This window comes from Python bivittatus, unplaced genomic scaffold, assembly GCF_059951505.1.
Source record: "Python bivittatus isolate LINGU-HERP-01145 unplaced genomic scaffold, Pbiv_v1 ctg000440_np1212, whole genome shotgun sequence".
In the NCBI taxonomy this organism is placed as follows: Eukaryota; Metazoa; Chordata; class Lepidosauria; order Squamata; family Pythonidae; genus Python; species Python bivittatus.
Genome location: NW_028277063.1, coordinates 1 through 19,704, shown reverse-complemented (window position 1 = coordinate 19,704; position 19,704 = coordinate 1). Strand labels below are relative to the sequence as shown.

Sequence of the window (19,704 nt, the reverse complement as noted above, 5' to 3'; positions counted from 1 at the left end):
CCTTCCTTCCTTCCTTCCTTCCTTCCTTCCTTCCTTCCTTCCTTCCTTCCTTCCTGCCTGCCTGCCTGCCTGCCTTTCTTTCTTTCTTTCTTTCTTTCTTTCTTTCTTTCTTTCTTTCTTTCTTTCTTTCTTTCTTTCTTTCTTTCTTTCTTTCTCAGTTTTATATAGCCACCCATCTCACAAAACATGATTCTGGGTGGTGTATAAAACAGAGTAACAATAAAAACACTCAAACATAAATGAAAAAGAAAACATAAAAAACATAAAAACATAAAAACCCAAGAGGGTGCCAAGTGTGCACTTCTTTCTTGCACTTCTTTCATTCTTGCACTTCTTTCATTCTTCTTTTTTCTTTCTTTTCTATCTCTTTCTTTAGATTTGCTTTTACTTTATATAAAATTTTCAATAAATATAAATTTTATTTAATTTTTAAAAAAGATTGCTATCTGGGAGCATTCCTATAAATTACAAAGAGCCAATTTTCATGCCAAAGATACTTCAGTTATATCTTGCCAATAGTATTACCCACTTCTCTTATTTGTTTGCCTCTGTGATTCTGTGTATGTATATGGTATGTATATGTATGGTATATGTGTGTATGTATATTTTGTGTATATTTATGTGTGTGTGTACACGTGTGTACTCCAGTGTCTATATACATAGATAGATTTTTATTCTTTTGTTATGGATTAGATCTTATTACCTCAGGTGGATCTCATATGTTTTCTTTTGAGTCATGAAAGTTGCAAAGTTCTAGATAGTTGGTTATCTCCACTATCATTATGAAATTATCTCTTCCAAATCCTATGGGACACAAAGAGAAAAATATAAAATTACCCTGAAGGATGCTATTAATATTCCCCATAACATTCAGCATCAGAATGGGGGCCCCAAAGCACAGTCAGTTTAATTAATGCTATGTCACACTGCTGATTTCTGTCTGAAAAGCACCTGAAAAAGTCATATCAGTCTTTTCTACTCAGGGACATTCAAGGAACATTTTGCCAAGAGGTGCACTGTATACACAAAGAAAAATGTCATGGAAAATGATAGTATTCATGGGGTCGTTGGCATTAATATTTCAAGCAGTGTGCAAAGATCCTAGTGGTAAATGTATCCTTGATGAGCCTCTTCCTATTCATCACACATATCATCGGCTCGGAGATGTTAGCATTGCTGGCATTATTTCTGCATTCTTCGTGTTTTCTAATCCCATTGATTTCAGTCAACATCCTTCCAAGGAACTTCAAGATGCAGTTATGTAAGCAATCGTTCATTTATTTTCAAGCTCTCTACCCTGCTTTTCAATCTCATGTAGCTCAAAATATTTTCCTACAAATTATAATAACAAAAACTCCCAAAACACCCCTTTCAAATATAGAGCGTTTTGATCTATTTCCAAGGTGAAATTAAGTGTCTTAAATGAAGGGGAAATATTCTGTCACTGAGGAGATACTGTGACTCTATCAGTGGACAAGGCCAAATATCCATTATAACAAATCATATCTATTTGTCTCTAATAAAAGACTTACAGTGTTTATATATGAATGCAGATTACATTACATTAATGTAATTACACCACTGAAATCTGTGAGGTGAAAACTATCCATGATTAACTTTTTTTTTTAAATCTGATTTCACTAATTCAAAAATATAGCTACTTTGTTCTAGATGAAGCCATTTTTAAGAAGCTGGGTTTTGATATTGGGCATTCTTCATGTATTAAGAAATTACATCAGTTCAGTGTTTGTCTTAAAAATAGATTCCAGAGTGGTTTATATGTACTACAATTTTGCTTTGCATTTCCCAGGATCCTAACTGAATAGTAAATTTATTGCACTAAATACACCCACAAAATACTGTACTGAAATATTGCAAATGGCATGTTAGGAACCTTTTAAATCTTGTATGTTATTTTGGATGCAGGGTATTGTTTCAAAATTACCAGCACATCCTGGCCTTAGTATTTGCCCTAAAGGAGATCAATGAAAATTCTCAGATCTTGCCCAATGTCACACTGGGCTTCCACATTTATAATAGCAATTTCAGTCCAGGTTGGACTTACTTTGCCTCAATGCAGCTTCTCTTCACCAAGGGCAGATTCATCCCTAACTACCAGTGCAGTCTCCCAAAACATCTGGCTGCAGTCATTGGGGGACCTGACATATGTCTCCACATGGCAACGGTACTGTGCATCTACAAAGTTCCTCAGGTAATGTGTGCTGAAGAAGTATGACACTGTTTGAATAAGCTTATAGTGTTACCTAATATGATCTGGAGCATGGGTGATTTTATTTATTTATTTATTTATTTTTGTGCCTTTGAATCAGTGTTGACTCCTGGTGACTGCCTGGACAAGTCCCTGCAAGTTTTTTTGACAAGATTTCAGAAGTGGTTTGCCATTGCTTCCTCCTTCCTAGGGCTAAGAGAGAGGGACTGGCTTGGGCTGGGTCACCCAGCTGGCTTCATGCCTAAAGTGGGACTAGAACTCATAATCTCCTGGTTTCTAGCCTAATGCCTTAAACCACTACATCAGACTGGCTCTCTCAAACTGTTTATAGCCTTGTAATCGATACTAATTAAGGAATATTTACAGGAAAATTTATATTATGTATTGGAATGGTTTTTGTTTTTTCTAGTTGACATATGGCTCTGCTCCAGTCATGGATAAAGCAACTCAAGCTGTTTTCTTCCAAGAAATGTTTCCAGAGGAATCACATCAACACAGGGGCCTCCTCCTGTTATTATTGCATTTTGGGTGGATGTGGATTGGAGTTTTTGCCGTGAAAGATGACAAAGGTGAAACATTTGTACAGGAGGTGCTCCCTATGTTTTCCCAGCATGGCATCTGCTTTGATTTCATAGGAGATTTCCCAAATGTGGCTTTTTATAGTGACTTTATTGATGTGATAGATGAAGGACTCCAAAGGTACAAAGTTGTCATGAACAGCACAGCCAAAGTGATAGTCTTATATGGTAAAATGCAATCCATACCAACTTTGAGAACATTTCTCCAATTTTCAGAAGTGGAAAATATATCAAAGAAGACAAAAATCTGGGTTATGACAGCTCAGATGGATTACACATCAGTTTCTGTTCATAGATCCTGGGACATCCATTTCCTTCATGGTGCTTTATCCTTTGCAGTTAATGTAAAGGAGATCCAAAACTTCCAGGAATTTCTTGGAAACCTAAATCCAACCAACAACCAGCATGATCATTTTAGGAAAGATTTCTGGGAACAGGCATTTAAATGTTTGTTTTCCAACTCCAAAAAAGAGAAGTCTGAAAAAAAATGTACTGGACAGGAGAGGCTTGAGACCCTTCCAACATCTGTGTTTGAAACACGCATGAGTGGCCAGAGCTACAATATTTACAATGCAGTCTATGCTGTGGCACATGCTTTGCAATCTCTGTATTTATCCAAGTCCAGGCAAGGAATAACAGTGAAAGAAGGAAGGCAACAGTTTCAAAATCAAGAGTTGTGGCAGGTAAGATCTTAAGCAGAGGAATGCAGAAACCTTCACCATAGCCATAATTTCAACTGCTGCCCATAGACTTTAAAGAAAATAGTGTAAGGACATTTGGTTTAAAAATGAAATGTAGCAATTTCTTCTTCAACTGAATTGTGTATGAGATCCTGTTGAAATCACAAAGGACATTCCACATCATATGTAATACTGTATTTCTTTTATGCAGTCAAAACCTCCATAATCATTAGATTTCAACTACATGGAAACAGATAGAGCAAAGACTGGACAGCCATTAGACCGAATGGTTTTGATTTCCCTTTCAAAATATGAGGTGCCATGAGATTTATTCTTCTTTAGAAAAAAGTGGAACATAGTTCCTCAATTTTCCAAAGTACTATTTGGTCCACCAGTCATAGAATTTCCTGGTGAGGATACCTCCATCCAACCCAAAAATGGATTAGGAAAGAATTTATAATATTTAACTTATATGCAGAGTACATCGTGAGAAATGCCAGGCTGGAAGAATCACAAGCTGGAATTAAGATTGCAGGTAGAAACATCAACAACCTCAGATATGCAGACGATACCACCCTAATGGCAGAAAGTGAAGAAGAACTAAAGAGCCTCTTGATGAGGGAGAAAGAGGAGAGTGCAAAAGCTGGCTTGAAACTCAACATTAAAAAAACTAAGATCATGGCATCTGGACCCATTAATTCATGGCAAATAGAAGGGGTAGAAATGGAAGCAGTAACAGACTTCATTTATTTGGGCTCCAAGATCACCACAGGTGGAGACTGCAGCCATGAAATTAAAAGACGCTTGCTCCTTGAGAAGAAAGCTATGGCAAACCTAGGCAGCATATTATAAAGCAAAGACATCACCTTGCCGACAAAGATCCGCATAGTCAAAGCTATGGTTTTTCCAGTAGTAATGTATGGCTGTGAGAGCTGGACCATAAAGAAGGCTGAGTGCTGAAGAATTGATGCCTTTGAACTGTGGTGCTGTAGAAGACTCTTAAGAGTCCCCTGGACTGCTAGGAGGTCAAACCAGTCAATCTTAAAGGAAATCAACCCTGACTGCTCATTGGAAGGATTGATAATGAAGCTCAAGCTCAGATACTTTGGTCACCTAATGAGAAGAGAGGACTCTTTGGAAAAGACCCTGATGCTGGGAAAGATTGAAGGCAAAAGGAGAAGGGGACGGCAGAAGCCGAGATGGTTAGATAGCATCACTGAAGCAATGAGCATGAAACTGAGCAAACTCCGGGAAGCAGTGAAGGACAGGAAGGCCTGGCGTGATATGGTTCATGGGGTCACGAAGAGTCGGATATGACTTAACAACTGAACAACAACAACATACCATAAAGGATTAAAAATACTAGAATGATCTCATTCTAACAGGCCTAGGGCTACAGCTGTTCATGGACTTTCTATTGAGTTTCAGCTGCATTCCTTCAGGCAGATATTCCCAACCTCAAAAGCATAGTTTTAGAGCATATGTAATGGCAAGAAAGAGAGATCAAACAATAGACCAGCATTAAATCTTTCTTGGAAAAGATTTCCAGAACAATTGGGGGGGGGGGGAGAGGGGGGAAAGGAGAGAATGTGTTTTCATCATCTCAAGGCCTTACTAAGAGTGGACCAAGGCAAGTTGTTATTCCAAGTCCTTCTCTTGCCAGACATACTGTATGTACTTTCATGGGATGAAAGAATCATAAAGATTGAAATGGACATTTAGGCCATCAAATCCTGCTCAGTGCAGGATTTCAAATGTGGCTGGTCCACCTCAATTTGAAGATATCCAGTAAAGAAAGGACATTGCCATTTTGCTCATCAGTTCCCACAGCTGTAATTCTTCCACTTAATAATTATTTTCTAAAATTATATTGGTCTTTCTTCTACTTAAATCCATTATATCTTTGACTCTGGAATATAATTAATATTAAATATTATATATTTAATTATACATTATATAATTATATTTTAATTATATTTTATATAACTACATTTTATACAGTTGAAGTTATATTTTGTATAATTATAATTTATATAATTATAATTATATTTTATGTAATATTATATATGATATCCCCTCTCACCCCTATGGGTGGTCTGTATCTTCCTCATTCTCGGGTCCTCTACCTGGGAGTTGGAGGGTCCTGTGCAGAATCTTAGCCGTTCCTAGCACTGCACTCTTCTGAACAGAGAGCTCTGATGTTGTTCCTGGGATCTGTTGGAGCCTCTCTCCCAGCTCAGGAGTCACAGCCTTGAGTGCTCCTACCACCACTGGGACCACTTTGGCCTTGACTTTCCACATCCTCTCTAGTTCCTCCTTCAGGCCCTAGTACTTCTCCAGGTTCTCATACTCCTTCTTCCTGATGCTGCTGTCACTTGACACCACTACATCTATCAGCACCACTATCTTCTGGTCCTTCTCTACTACCACAATGTCTGGTTGATTGGCTAGTACCTGCCTGTCCATCTGGATTTGGAAGCCCCAGGGATTGTTCCACGGATCTATTGGAGCCATTGTCCCAGCTTAGGAGTCACAGCCCCGAGTATTCCTACCACCGCTAAAATTATACATGTATAGTATTATTAGTGTTTCTTTCTTTTTCCTTCTCTGTCACCATTGTTCTAGTAGGTCCTGCTCCTGTTTTCCATTTGTTAATGGCCCAATAAATGTAATTACATGAGGAAGCCCAATATCTTTATTATTTATTTCAGTCATAATTCAGTCAAACACTTGGAGGAGTTGTTTGCGGTAAGAGTTTAAAATTGGTAGATATGGTTTCATGATGTCCACAGAAAGTATTGTTTCATTTGATCATTTCAAATAATGAACTGTACCCAAGATGGGGACTTCATGTGTAGAGGCCAGGGTAGTTGATCTTATTGCCATCACCAAAGGCCCTGAAAAAAATTGACAGATTGATGAGGAAATTGAATGAAACTTGCTATAGTTATAAATGAAATTGGCAATTTTAAGAGAGTAGGACCAACCATCCATTATGAATGTCTTCTCTTCCTTTCTCTCCCTCCTTCCCTCCCGCTATTTTAGCTTCATTCCTTTCTGAGAAGTGTCTCATTCAACAACAGTGTTGGTGAAAAGATCTCTTTTGACAAAAATGGAAAATTCATTGGTGGATTTGATATCATCAACTGGATCATATTCCCAAACCAGTCCTTCCTTAGGGTTAAAGTTGGAGGGATAGATCCCACAGCTCCCTCACACAAGTTCTTCAATATCTCTGTGGATTCCATCACATGGCCAGTAGGCTTTAATCAGGTTAGATGTATGTCTGCCTTTCTTTATATAGCATAAAATAATATCTCTATTGGTGGAAGTTCCATAGCATCATCTCTGAGCTAACCTATGTACAAATGCCCTGGGAAAAGAAAAGAATATCTATAAGAACGGCCAATAGAATTTCATCAGGTTAGATGTGTAAACATCTTTCTCCTTTTATTTAAGTAGCATCAAAGAAATCTCTGTTGATGGAAATTCTATGGTGTTATTATACATTATGTTATCATAATGCCCTGGGGAAGGAGGAAAATATCTATAGGGATGCTGACATTTCAAATATTTGGTAAAGAATAGTTGCACCCTATATTATAAAAGAATCCTTGGCCCTCTTCACCTTCATTTACTAGGTATGAACAAAGCAAACATGATTTTGAAATGCAACTTGGAGTCTCTATACTACATTTCTTCAGTCTAATGACCTCTAGATGAAAAGCATTATAGCTCCATCAGTGCTACCCAGCACTGAGGGTAAGTTAATGATTTTAGCTACACGTGACCAGAAGGCCAAAGATTCCAATAATTGTAGATAATAAATGAACCAGTTACAGATTGATTATATCTCAAAATGATGCCATCCTACTATTTGAAATTGTTTATCAATCCCTTCTTAATCTGTTGATTCCCCAGTAACAATATATCACCAAATACTTTCTTTGCCCTCTATATCTTAAAATATTATTTTTATTTATGCATAGGCAACACCTTTTTCTTTGTGTAATGATCCTTGTGAAGCTGGATACAACAAGGCCAAAAAAGAAGGGGAGCCATTTTGCTGCTATGATTGTCTTCTGTGTCCAGACAGGAAAATATCAGAGGAGAAGGGTAGGAAGATTCCAAATATAATGGGAATAGGCCATTAGGTCTAAGACTGTGTATAATCACTATTTCCATCCCTGTTGTGTTCTTTTTCAGACATGGATGACTGCTCTCTGTGTCCAGAAGATCATTATCCAAACCCTGATAAAAATAAGTGCATTCCAAAGCAGGTCATCTTTTTGTCCTATGAAGAACCCATGGGAATAGGCTTGACTGTTCTTTCACTTTGTTTTTCCTTAATGACAACTTTGGTGCTCACAATCTTCATTAAATACAAAGAGACTCCCATTGTCAAAGCCAACAACCGGAATCTCACCTACACTCTCCTTCTTTCCCTCCTCCTCTCTTTCCTTTGTGTGTTTCTATTTATTGGAAGACCCGATAAGATTGTGTGTCTCCTTCGACAACCAGCTTTTGGTATCATCTTCTCTGTGGCAGTTTCTTGTGTGTTGGCCAAAACCTTTGTTGTGGTTCTAGCATTCATGGCCACCAAACCTGGTTCCAGAATGAGGAAATGGGTGGGTGGAAGAATAGCCAGTTTCATTATTCTTTCTTGCTTCCTTGTTCAAGCCAGCTTTTGTGCTGCATGGCTGATAACCTCCCCACCATACCCAGATTTTGATGTGCACTCAATGTTCGAAGAAATCATCATGGGGTGCAGCGAGGGATCGGTCACCATGTTCTACTGTGTCTTGGGCTTTATGGGTTTCCTGGCCGTGGTCAGCTTCTCTGCTGCTTTTCTAGCTAGAAAGTTACCTGACAGTTTCAATGAAGCCAAATTCATCACCTTCAGCATGTTGGTCTTCTGCAGTGTTTGGCTGTGCTTTGTTCCAACCTATCTAAGCGCCAGAGGAAAATACATGTTGGCTGTGGAGGTCTTCTCCATGATCTCCTCCAGTGCTGGCTTATTGGTGTGTATCTTTTTCCCCAAGTGTCTTATCATTGTGATGAGACCTGAACTGAACAATAAGCTTCAGCTAATGAAAAGAAAGTTTTAAATCTTTGTCTGTTTGCCTCAGATCATGTATATGTACCTAGATATTTTGATCACGTTTGGAAACCATTCTTTTGGGAGTATTTTGTTGTTAGGCAGAGCTTATGAAATAAACAGCATTCTCTGTTGTCATTTTGTATTTTCCAAATCTGAGATCAGCTAGTGCTACACTGCTTTTTTTGTTTGTATTTTCTATTAGCAAACCAAAGTGCAACCCCATTTATATCTGGGTGCCACCAAGTTTCCCCCTTTGTGGGCAACTTTGTAGATAGTGAGATCCAAATTTAATGGAGGAGGCAGTCCTAGTGGCAGAAGTTCTTCTAGTGCAGTAGAATTCATGAGAGGTTGTGATGAGAGGTCTGATGGTCCTGTCAGCCATTTAACACAAAGTATTTCTTTTTTCCAAATGAATCTCTACCTCATCTGGTACTTTCCCTTCAAATATTACGTGCTGCTTTGATGGTTAAATTTTCATCGAACTGCAAAGTTGGTAGTTGTTCCTCTTGAAGGTATTCACTGCTCTACGTCATTCTTTTCCAGTTATTAGGCTAAAAAGGGTAAGGCAGATATTTCAAAAAGATAATGACTTTTTGGACTTCATGTTTGGGATGCCACAGTGAAATCTGCAGATGGACAAGCTTGACTGTGTTTCATTCTATGGAATCTGCCACAGGAGAAGACAGAGTTTGCCTACAGTAAAAGCCTCAGTTTAAAAGTCTACATGCCACTATTTTTTTTTTTGTACTCCTATTTGTGTTTGTTTTGCTTATTTCTACACTGCGTACACAATTATTAGGCAAACTGTATTTTTGAGGATGAATTTCATTATTGAACAACTACAGTGTTCTCGGTCAATCCAAAATGTTAATAAACCTCAAACCTGAATATTTAAGAAAGTAAAAGTGAGGTTTTGGCTTTCTTAGGAGCATATTTATGTGTGCAGAATTATTAGGCAACTATTAGTGTGCAGAATTATTATGCAACTAAATGAAAAATGAAAATTCCCCCATCTCACTCCTTTATTTTCATCTGTTAAAGTGAGAATAATAAACAAAGAACTCAAAATTTACAAATAAACATTTCTGACATTTCAAACAAAAAATCAGTGACCAATATAGCCGCCCTTCTTTGCAGTAACAGTCATAAGCCTTCCATTCATGGAGTCTGTCAGTTTCTTGATCTGTTGACGATCAACTTTTTGTGCAGCAGCAACCACAGCCTCCCAGACACTGTTCAGAGAGGTGTATTGTTTTCCTTCACCGTAAATCTCCCATTTGAGAAGGGCCCACAAGTTCTCAATAAGGTTTAGGTCAGGCAAGGAAGGGGGCCATGTCATTATTCTTTCATCTTTGAGGCCTTTACTGGCTAGCCACTCAGTGGAGTACTTCGATGCATGTGATAGAGCATTGTCCTGCATAAACATTATGGTCTTCTTGAAAAATGCAGACTTTTTCCTGTACCACTGCTTGAAGAAAGTGTCTTCTAAAAACTGGCAGTAGGTTTGGGAGTTGATTTTGAGCCCATCTTCAACCCAAAAAGGTCCAACTAGCTCATCTGTAATAATACCAGCCCATACCAGTACCCCACCTCCACCTTGCTGGTGTCTGAGTTGAAGTAGAGCTCTGTGCCCGTTACTGATCCAGCCATGGGCCCATCCATCTGGTCTGTCAAGAGTCACTCTCATCTCATAAGTCCATAAAACCTTTGAAAAATCTGTCTTCAGATATTTCTTGGCCCATTCTTGCTGTTTCAATTTATGTGTTTTGTTCAGTGGTGGTCGAGTTTCAGCCTTCTTTATCTTGGCCATGTCTCTGAGTACTGAACACCTTGTACTCTGGGCATTCCAGGTAGGTTGCAGTTCTGAAATATGACAGCACTGGAGGATAATGGGTTCCTGGTAGCTTCACATTTGATTCTTTTCAAATCTTTAGCAGTTAATTTGAGTCTTTTTTTCTCAACATGTTTCTTGCGACCCTGTTGACTATTTGCAACAAAACATTTGATGGTTCTGTGGTCACGCCCCAATATCTTAGCAATTTCAAGAGTGCTGCATCCCTCTGAAAGACTTTTTACAATTTTTGACTTTTCAGAGTCAGTTAAATCTCTTTTTTGGCCCATTTTGCCTGAGGAAAAGAAGCTGCCTAATAATTATGCACACCTTGATACAGTATAGGGTGTTGATCTCTTTAGGCCACACCCTCCCTCATTACACAAATACACATCACCTGATATGCTTATATCCAATAAGCCAGTGTTGTCCAAATTTGGCCATTTTAAGATGAGTGGACTTCAAGTCCCAGAATTCTCCAGCCAGCCATGCTGCCTGGGGAATTCTGGGAGTTGAAGTCCACTCATCTTAAAGTGGCCAAGTTTGGACAACACTGAAATAAGCATTCAGGTTTCTACAGCTTGGAGGTGGAAAATATGCATAAAAATGATGATATGGTCAAAATATTCACTTGCCTAATAATGTGCACACAGTGTAGATATAGAGAGTCTCAGCATACCGCTAACTCTATCACTTTTTTTTTTTACATGTAGTCTTCTCTCTTTTTTTCCCCCTTCAATTAGTAACGTTTGAAACTGTTCCATCGTTTTCAGTGTAAGAAGAGAGACAAAACCACAGTGCCATCCCCTTTCAGGAGTCATTAATTTCTGTGATTTTTTTTCCTTCTTTACATATTTTTTTTTCTTTAAGATTCCTTTTAATTTTTAATAATGTCACTTGCTTTTTTTATTTTTATGAACATAATCACATTTTTTCTTTTTTCCCCTTTAAGTATAGATTCTATATACATGTAAAAGAAGGGTATTTGAAGGTTAAATTGAGTCTTGATGGAGGTTCTACATCTGTGAGCAATACTAGAAAATATGTTAAATATTTAAATATAGAAAAGTTTATTATTAGATATTTGTTAAATGGAATAGGTCATAAATGAATTGCTATTGGGAGAATATTGATAAGTGAGCCAAAGTAAACGTTATGAAGTTAGTTTAAATGTAAATGGGTTACGAGAATCCAAGAAACAAAATGTAATCTTAGCATATTTAAAATTGTTAAGGGCAGATATTGCTTATCAACAAGAGACTCATCTAATGGAACTGGATAAATCTCTATTAATGAAAGATTGGGTGAGACAGGCTTACCTCACAGATGCTTCAACAAAAGCTAAAGGTGTAGCCATTCTGGTTCAAAAAGGATTCCCAACTGATGTACATCAAGTTATTACTGACATAAATGGGCATTATTTAATTTTGTGTGCCAAAGTTGCAGAGACTGCAATAGTTATGGTTAATGCTTATGGACCAAATTTAGATTCTCCTGTTATGTTTTATGAATGTTTTCAACACTTGAATGAGTGTATTTATGATAAATTGATAATAGGAGATTTTAATGAAATATTGGAACCTGAGCTTCATAGAAATATGCCAGCATGGAAAAAACAGTTGTTAGTGAGGGAAACAATTAAGACTTAGATGGAAGAATAGAATTTAGTAGACCCCTGGCATTTGATGTATCCAGCTAAAAGAGAATATACAATTTTATTAGTTGGATGTAACAATGTTATATCCAACTAAAAGAGAATATACAATTTCATTCAAATGTACATCAGAATTTTTTTTTTAATAATTTTTCACATGTATTCCAAAAATGCAAAGTGTCACCAAAACAAGTGAATTACAAATAATGTATCATTCAGGTATGTTATACAAGGAACCATGGTTGGCTGCATCTTCTACTGTTAGTTTGTATAGATATTTGTTATCAATAAATCAATTTGATGTCCAGATGTTAAGGGGTGAGTGGAATAAAGAATTAGAGGGTTCTATATTACCTAGACAATGGGAAACTGTCTTAACTTCTATAGCAAGATGGTCAGTGGACCTTAAGCTACGACCTTTGCAACCAAAAATAATATTTAGAATTTATTGGACTCCACTACGTTTGTATAGAAAAGGATTGTCAAAAACAACATTTTGTTGAAGACTTAATAAGAATAATGCCTCTTTAAAGCATAAGTTTTTACAATGTCCCATACTTATTCAGTTTTGGGAGAAAGTACTGGACTATATAAATATGATTGTGTGACAAAAGCTAAAATCCAGAGGATAATATTCTTTTGAACTATATGCCTAGTACATGGAACTTGACAATTTGACAACGTAAATGGATTCTCTATGCCCTTACTATGGCCAAAAGACTAATATTGCGACATTGGAAAGATAAATGTATGGCCTCATTTATTCAATGGATTGAAGACCCGATTACACTTACTATTTATGAGTGGATTGCCTATAAACGTAGACTTTGTATGGACAAGTATAATGAAATATAGGACTCATTTATAAAAAATACAGTTGGTTAAAAAAAGGGTAGTCATATAACTATTAGAAATACATAGGTACTTGAATAATATTTGTATTAGATAAACATACATAAAATTGTAACTGTTTATTGTTATAATGATATATTAATACTTTTTTTCTTTTGTATTTTTTCACTTTTTTGTTAAAGCACTTATGTATTTTATTTTTTTGTAATCAAAAATTTGAAAAATAAATTTTAAAAAAAGTATCAAACATAATATTTATCACCAACAATAATTCTCACCCCTGAATTCCAGCTTCTTACTTCACTCTGTGGCCTGCAGACAAGTTCTTTCTCAGATCAGGTGCCCACCACCTAAATGGATCAACAGATGAGATGCCAGAGAGCTTCCCGGAGGCTACAGGGAAAGTGGAGGGTGACCTCCATGGTTTATTTTCAAGGAAGTGGGTGTTGTAAGTGTAGTTACAGTGGACTTGGCTGTTTTTTATAAGCATGTCCATAGACTGTTCTTATACTTCCAAATATGCCTACTAGCTGAAAAAAATAGGGGGCTCTTTTGTTTTGTGTTTTGCGAAATCCAGGCTCAAATTACTCAGGTAAGCAGGGAAATTAATCTTTAAGTCTATTTCCATCTTTTCAATAATACATTGTGTTTATTCTTTTATTCTTTTTTCTTTTTTATGGTCTGATTAGAAACAGCATGAAATATTAAATGGAAAATTAAACAGATAGCATATGAAAGAATTGGTCATTGCTTTCTGATCATTTCTGTCCACATGAATAGGTAAATCACTTCTTTTTAACTGAATTAAAAACAGGAATTCCTTAGTTGGAAAATGAAAGAACTCAAGGATCACATAGCACATTGGTTTTCCTTAAAAGATGTTCTCTGGTATTTCTTGGCAATGTAACAGTTGGCAGAAACATTATGTTCAATGAGCCAACAGCAGAGGCCAGGATGGCAAAGATCTCCACAGCCACCATGGACTTCCTCTTAGCACTCAGTAGGCTGGGGAATGTAAACCCAGTCATTACAAAAGAATTAGCTTAGTTTCATTTAAACTCTCTGGCAACTTCCAGGCAAAGAAAATCACAATTAAGCTGAAGATGGCAATACCTCACCTAACCCAGCTCAGCAGAGAACATGACATTCAAACTTTTCATATACTGTACTGCAATATGATCTGTATCATCTGGAGAAGAATAGCAAATTCTTGCAAAGAGTGAATGAACTAAAAAAAAAAAAAAAAAAAGTAGAAGAAATTGGCCATCGAGCATGAATAATAGAATGGCTCTAGATTTTTTCCTTGCTTCACAAGGAGGTCAATGTAAACTAGTAAATTCCTCTTGTGGTATAGGGTTAATCAGCATAATTGCATAAAAACAGACATAGCTCTGATTCACAAGCAGACTCATTTTTTTAGTCTCCATGCAGAATGATCAAGTCATACAGGGTAGTTTGGAGCATAAGCTATTAAACATAATTCCCCAACTTTGCCTCTATCTGGGGGTGGGTTAAAAATACACTAGCTTTGGGACTATGAAAACTGAAAGCAAGGTCAATCAAATAGCTTATCAAAGCATTCCAGAGGAGAAGGTGCTGGGTAACTGAATTACCCCTTTTATCTTTCTGTTATCTGTCTGTTGCAAATGCTATTGACAATATTTATATAATGTAAAGAATGGGCTTACTCAGGGCTTTCTCCTGCAATCTGCTGGCAGGAAGCCCAGGGACTCACTGTAAGTATTTTCCCATCAAGTGTAACTTAGTTGTTTCTATCTCCAAATGCTTTGGTTTTCCTTTTAGGTGAGCATTTTTCTCACAATAGAATATAAACCTGTCTTTTGCTTTTCCATTAACATCAAGCAATTCCTTTAATTCTTCCAGGAGTTTTGATTCCTTGCATTTAATGCCACGAAGTGGTGTTTTAAAGTACTTTTAGCTTTAGTTTTTCTGTGCTACATGTTGAATCTCCCCATTACGATAAACATTTCCATTACAATTTATTTGACATATAGATTTAGTATGTGTGTGTGTGTTTCATTTTATGGTGCCTGGAGGACAATTAGATACACTGTGAATCACAAACTTTAGGAATAATCAAGAAAGTTCAGATTTAGCACTGTCGAATAATGTTTCTCCATCGGCTGATAAACAGTTAATCCAATCCAACTAACAGAGCAGGTTTTGCAGTTCAGAATATAATCATCTATAGCTATCAAACTATCTATCTGTCCATTCACTGTGCACTGTTGAAGGATCCATGCATAGATTTATCTATCTTATCTCTCTATCCATCCTTTCACTACATTGCCAATTTTTTCACTCATACCAACTTCAAATCAGTTAACAGGAAACATAAGATGAAAGAGAAACTATAACTAACCAATTAATGCTAAGATATTTGTTAACCTAACTTGAAAAGTAAGCAGACTGAAGTAGAAGTCCTTCACTCCTTTTCATCACCTTATTCAGCAATGGTACCTCGACACTGAACAATCCTTCTCTATCCCTTTGAAGTCAAAAGGAAACAATTTTAATCCTTCCCTTCTTTGAGCAGGAGGGATAACTCCATTCCCATAAATAAGGGCCATGTTCCATGGGAGAACTATTGCACAGAATAAATAATGCACACAATTTTGACCTCAGGAATGAAAAAAAGTCATTGACTGTCTCTTCACTGAGCTGCATTAAAAGCTGCCTGCAGTGCTAACGATTTGTATTCCCATCTTCATATTAAGTAGTAGAGCAAACTAAAGGAGGAGTGTGGGGAGATGTTGTGGCTGTGAGCAAGCTTGATGTGAGTTTGTACTTAGCAAACTTCAGTATTAATTAAATTGTTAAATTAATTTTGTTTCATTAACATCATTTCCGATTCCTCCAACTTTCTATCATCCTTTGTTTTATTATAAGGATTTCTACTGATTTTCATCCCTTCACCTAAGCCACTTATACTAAGGTATGAGGTGCAAGAAGAAGTTTCAGGGTTTCGGGGGCGGGGGGGAGAAGAAAATCAAGGTAGTTTTCTTGACTGGGTGATCCACTTTCCATGTTCTCAACCCTACTACCATATTTATCCACCGATGATTACCAATAATTCAGCTACAGTGAAGTTTGTTCTCAGGATGGAACATTAATTTCATTAGTTAATCACTGAGTTGTTACATACTTTTATTAAAAGTTTGAAAGATAGAGACCATGCAATGGCTAGGGTATCTGAGGTCTTTAAAATGAAATTCCATAGCTTATGGTTTCCCATATTATGAAAGACAGATATATTAGGGCACAAACTACTTTATTTGCATGAGTATAGCATACAATGTTAGCACAGTATAGGTACTTTGTGTATCAGTTCTACAGTTCACTGACTCCAGTGAAAGACTTCAGTGGAAAACTCTGCCCTGTCTCTTCTTTCTTTTTTCCACTTTCTAATCTATAGCAATTTTCTCTTTTGCTTTCTTTCTGTAATGGTATGTGAGAAAGACCTTGAGAGACAGGGGGAACAGATGCTGCCTAGGGAACAGTCAGATAAGAGAGGGGATATCCCACAGCTGCATAATGGGTGGAGTAAAAGTCTCAGAAGGGATCCTCCCTCATTTCTTGGGCTGTGAAGGAGATGGCCATGGAATTGAAATTTCAGACTTGCAAGATTCTACTAATGCAACTTTAAAATAAAGTAGAACTAGTTCATTTGGTTGTGTCTCCAGTCGAGTCTACCTGGGAAAGCTGATATTTTCTTTCCAGCAGGGTGTACAATGTACTAGAAGAATCTAATGCAACTCCAGAACTGCCACAGAACCATGACTGCATAATGTTTCTATGTTGTCCCCATATACACACACACTCAAATAATGAATTCTCACTATTAATTAATATTTTAATCAAACCATGCAATCTACTTAAACATTAATAACAGAGAAAAATGCTCATCAGGAAATGGTAAAGTACTGCCATTCCAATTTCAATCGGACTGTTAAAATACCCTCCTCGTCAGATGTTCTTTCAGGTTCAGATGTGGCTTCAAGACAATGATGTAGCACTTGGGGAGAAAGATACAGCCCAAGAGGCCAGCAGTAGAGGCCAGGATGGAGAAGATCTCCACAGCCACCATGTATTTCCCCTTCGTGCTCAGATAGGTGGGGATGAAGGACACCCAAACACTGCAAAACACAAGCATGCTGAAGGTGATCAGCTTGGCTTCATTGAATGTATCGGGCAGCTTCCTAGCAAAGAAAGCCACAGTGAAACTGATGCTGGCCAGCAGCCCCAAGTAGCCCAGGACAATGTACCACATGATATCTGAGCCTTCATTACATTGCACTATGATCTCATCATTCTGGGAATGCATGTCCAGCTCTGGGAAGGGAGGAGAGGTGGCCAGCCATACCACACACAAGTCAATTTGAAGGAAAGAACACATGACAATGACAAATCCTGCCAGTCTTTTCCCTACCCACTTCCTCATCCGGTTTCCTGGCTTGGTGGCCAGAAAGGCCAGAACTACCATGATGGTTTTGGCCAAGATGCAGGAAACACAGATGGAGAAAATGATGCCAAACGTAGTTTGACGGAGAAAACAGGTCACTTCTCCAGGCCAACCCATGAACAGAAAGGAGCAGAGAAAGCAAAGCAGGAGAGAGGAAAGCAGGGCACACGTGATACTCCTGTTGTTGGCTTTGACAATGGGGGTGTCCCAGTGCAGAATAAGAATGAGTGCCACAATAATGGTGGTCAGTGAAAACAAAAGAACAAAGCAAGTCAGAGTGACTCCTAAAGGTTCCCTGAAGGACAAGTAGCTAAACATTTTGGGGATGCATTGATTGTTTTCCTCATTGGAATAGTGATCTTCTGGACATCTCACACATTGATCTGCATCTGAAATAAAGGAATAAGGCCCTGTAATTTCTAAATACATACAAAGAATTCCAATTCACAAACCCTTTACAATAATTGCTTTCTATTTAATAGCACAGGATGCTGTGCTATAGTAAATAGGTGAATATTCAGCTATTTTTCCATAACATTGTCTGGATTTATTCATCTTTTCACCTTCTCCTAGAGAACAATTCCACACATTATTGAAGGAGCTGATGTAATGAATATGCAAATGTAATTTATTTTAAAAGGATACTATCACTGCCCCCCCCACACACACACACTTTACTCTGAATTTAAGTGACTAAATTCGACCATTTTGAATGGTACACCTTTTTTGCCAGTGGTTGAGAATACCATATTTATCCCCTATGGAAAATGAAGATATTTCCCTATGTTAGCAAATAAAGGAAAACCTTTTTATTAATGCAGGTAACATGGCTACCCTTTCCCTGAGACACATTAATTTTCACAGAGTTTATGAACCTCAGATGTCTATTTCTAGGGGACAAAATAATAATATTAGAAATGGTATTTCAATCTTCTAGTACCTTGAAGGAGGAAGGAAAAAAATATCCTCTTATGCACAAAACACTTCTAATGCAGTAATACAAATTGCAGGCCGTGATGGGAAAGGTTCTGTCCCCACTTCAGTCAAGCTTTTTAGGACCAAAGTGCTGAGCCTAAAATTTGGGGCACACAAGGAACAATGAACATTGGAGCTCATTCAGTCCAAGTTCTGCAGAGCAATACTATGTGTCCCTTGATGCTGTAGCTGGGTGGTGTGTCAGCTGGAACCCATAAGAGGATTTGATGATTGAAATAGTAGTGAAAATTCACTAGGGGTCAGATCTCAGTCCTGTTAATGCTTGTCCAGAAGACTGACTCCTCACAGAAAAAAAGGACAGCTTTAAACCTGCCCTATTGTTGATTTTCAGATGAGAGTCTGAAAGGGCCTTACAAACCTTGAAGCAGCATATCCTGAAGCTAAACTTCCAGAAGGACAGGAACAGAATCTCTCACCAAGTAACATCGACCTTTGGAAGATCTCCGTCTACTTTTAAGTATTGTTCCATGACAAAAGGCAATTCACTCTCTTTTCCTCTTTTAAGTTTATACCGTATAATATATTCCTTCTGTGATATTTTACACCAAATTTTGGTCTATAAGTATAAATAAAATTTGAAATTTTATACGTTGATTTAGTTACAGGATTGAAAGTGGAGGTTATGTAGAGGAGTGAAGATTTAGAGAGAAGTTGTGAATGTTCCATTCTAGAAAATAATACATAATTTTCTACTCCGGAATTCCAACATTTGATGTGAACTCCAGAACTGTTTTTTGTTGTTTTCCTCTTTTCACTTTCTACCATGTTACATCTTGTTCTTTTACAAAGAAATTTGGTTTGTGACTAAATAAAATTTGATACTTTATACACTAAAGCTTGAATTCAGATACTGGATGGAAGCTTTAGAGTCTGGGATTCCCCATTCTACAACTCCAATTTTTATGTTGATTCTAAATGTTAATTTCTTCTACTTGCCCATCTGGACAGAGATCGTTCCATCAGGACATTTCCTGCAACTGTAGCAGCAAGCGTGTTTCCCATGTTGAACAATCCTGCTGTACCCATGGGGGCAGCTCTCAACACATCTGGCACGGGGAAGTACCTAGGAAGAAGCATAAGGAAGGGTTAGGGTTAGGCTTCATGCCGTCTTTAGAACTGGAGAGGTGAGGAGCTGATTAAATGATTATGGTGCCTCAAAATGTCCCAGCTTTAAAATGGCACTTTCAATTTCTTTTCTTTTCTTTTCTTTTCTTTTCTTTCTTCCCCTCCTCCTCCTCCTCCTCCTCCTCCTCCTCCTCCTCCTCCTCCTCCTCCTCCTCCTTCTTCTTCTTCTTCTTC

The 19,704-nt window shown here is 37.5% G+C and overlaps 2 protein-coding genes across 2 annotated transcripts; one reads left to right on the top strand and one right to left on the bottom strand.

The window, feature by feature from the left end:
* The first annotated feature begins 1,058 nt into the window (after positions 1–1,058).
* LOC148215670 (vomeronasal type-2 receptor 26-like) lies at positions 1,059–8,596 on the top strand. Its single transcript, XM_088142356.1, has 6 exons — positions 1,059–1,261; positions 1,927–2,212; positions 2,640–2,929; positions 6,572–6,761; positions 7,478–7,604; positions 7,695–8,596. Exons 1-6 carry the CDS (start codon positions 1,059–1,061, stop codon positions 8,594–8,596), a joined length of 1,998 nt encoding a protein of 665 aa, XP_087998482.1.
* Positions 8,597–16,896: 8,300 nt separating this feature from the next.
* On the bottom strand, positions 16,897–19,468 carry LOC112543245 (vomeronasal type-2 receptor 26-like; the record flags this gene model as incomplete). Its single annotated transcript, XM_088142355.1, has 2 exons — positions 16,897–17,798; positions 19,342–19,468. Coding segments are annotated over 2 exons (1,029 nt in total), but the record flags the coding sequence as incomplete, so codon positions are not given.
* Positions 19,469–19,704: the final 236 nt, after the last annotated feature.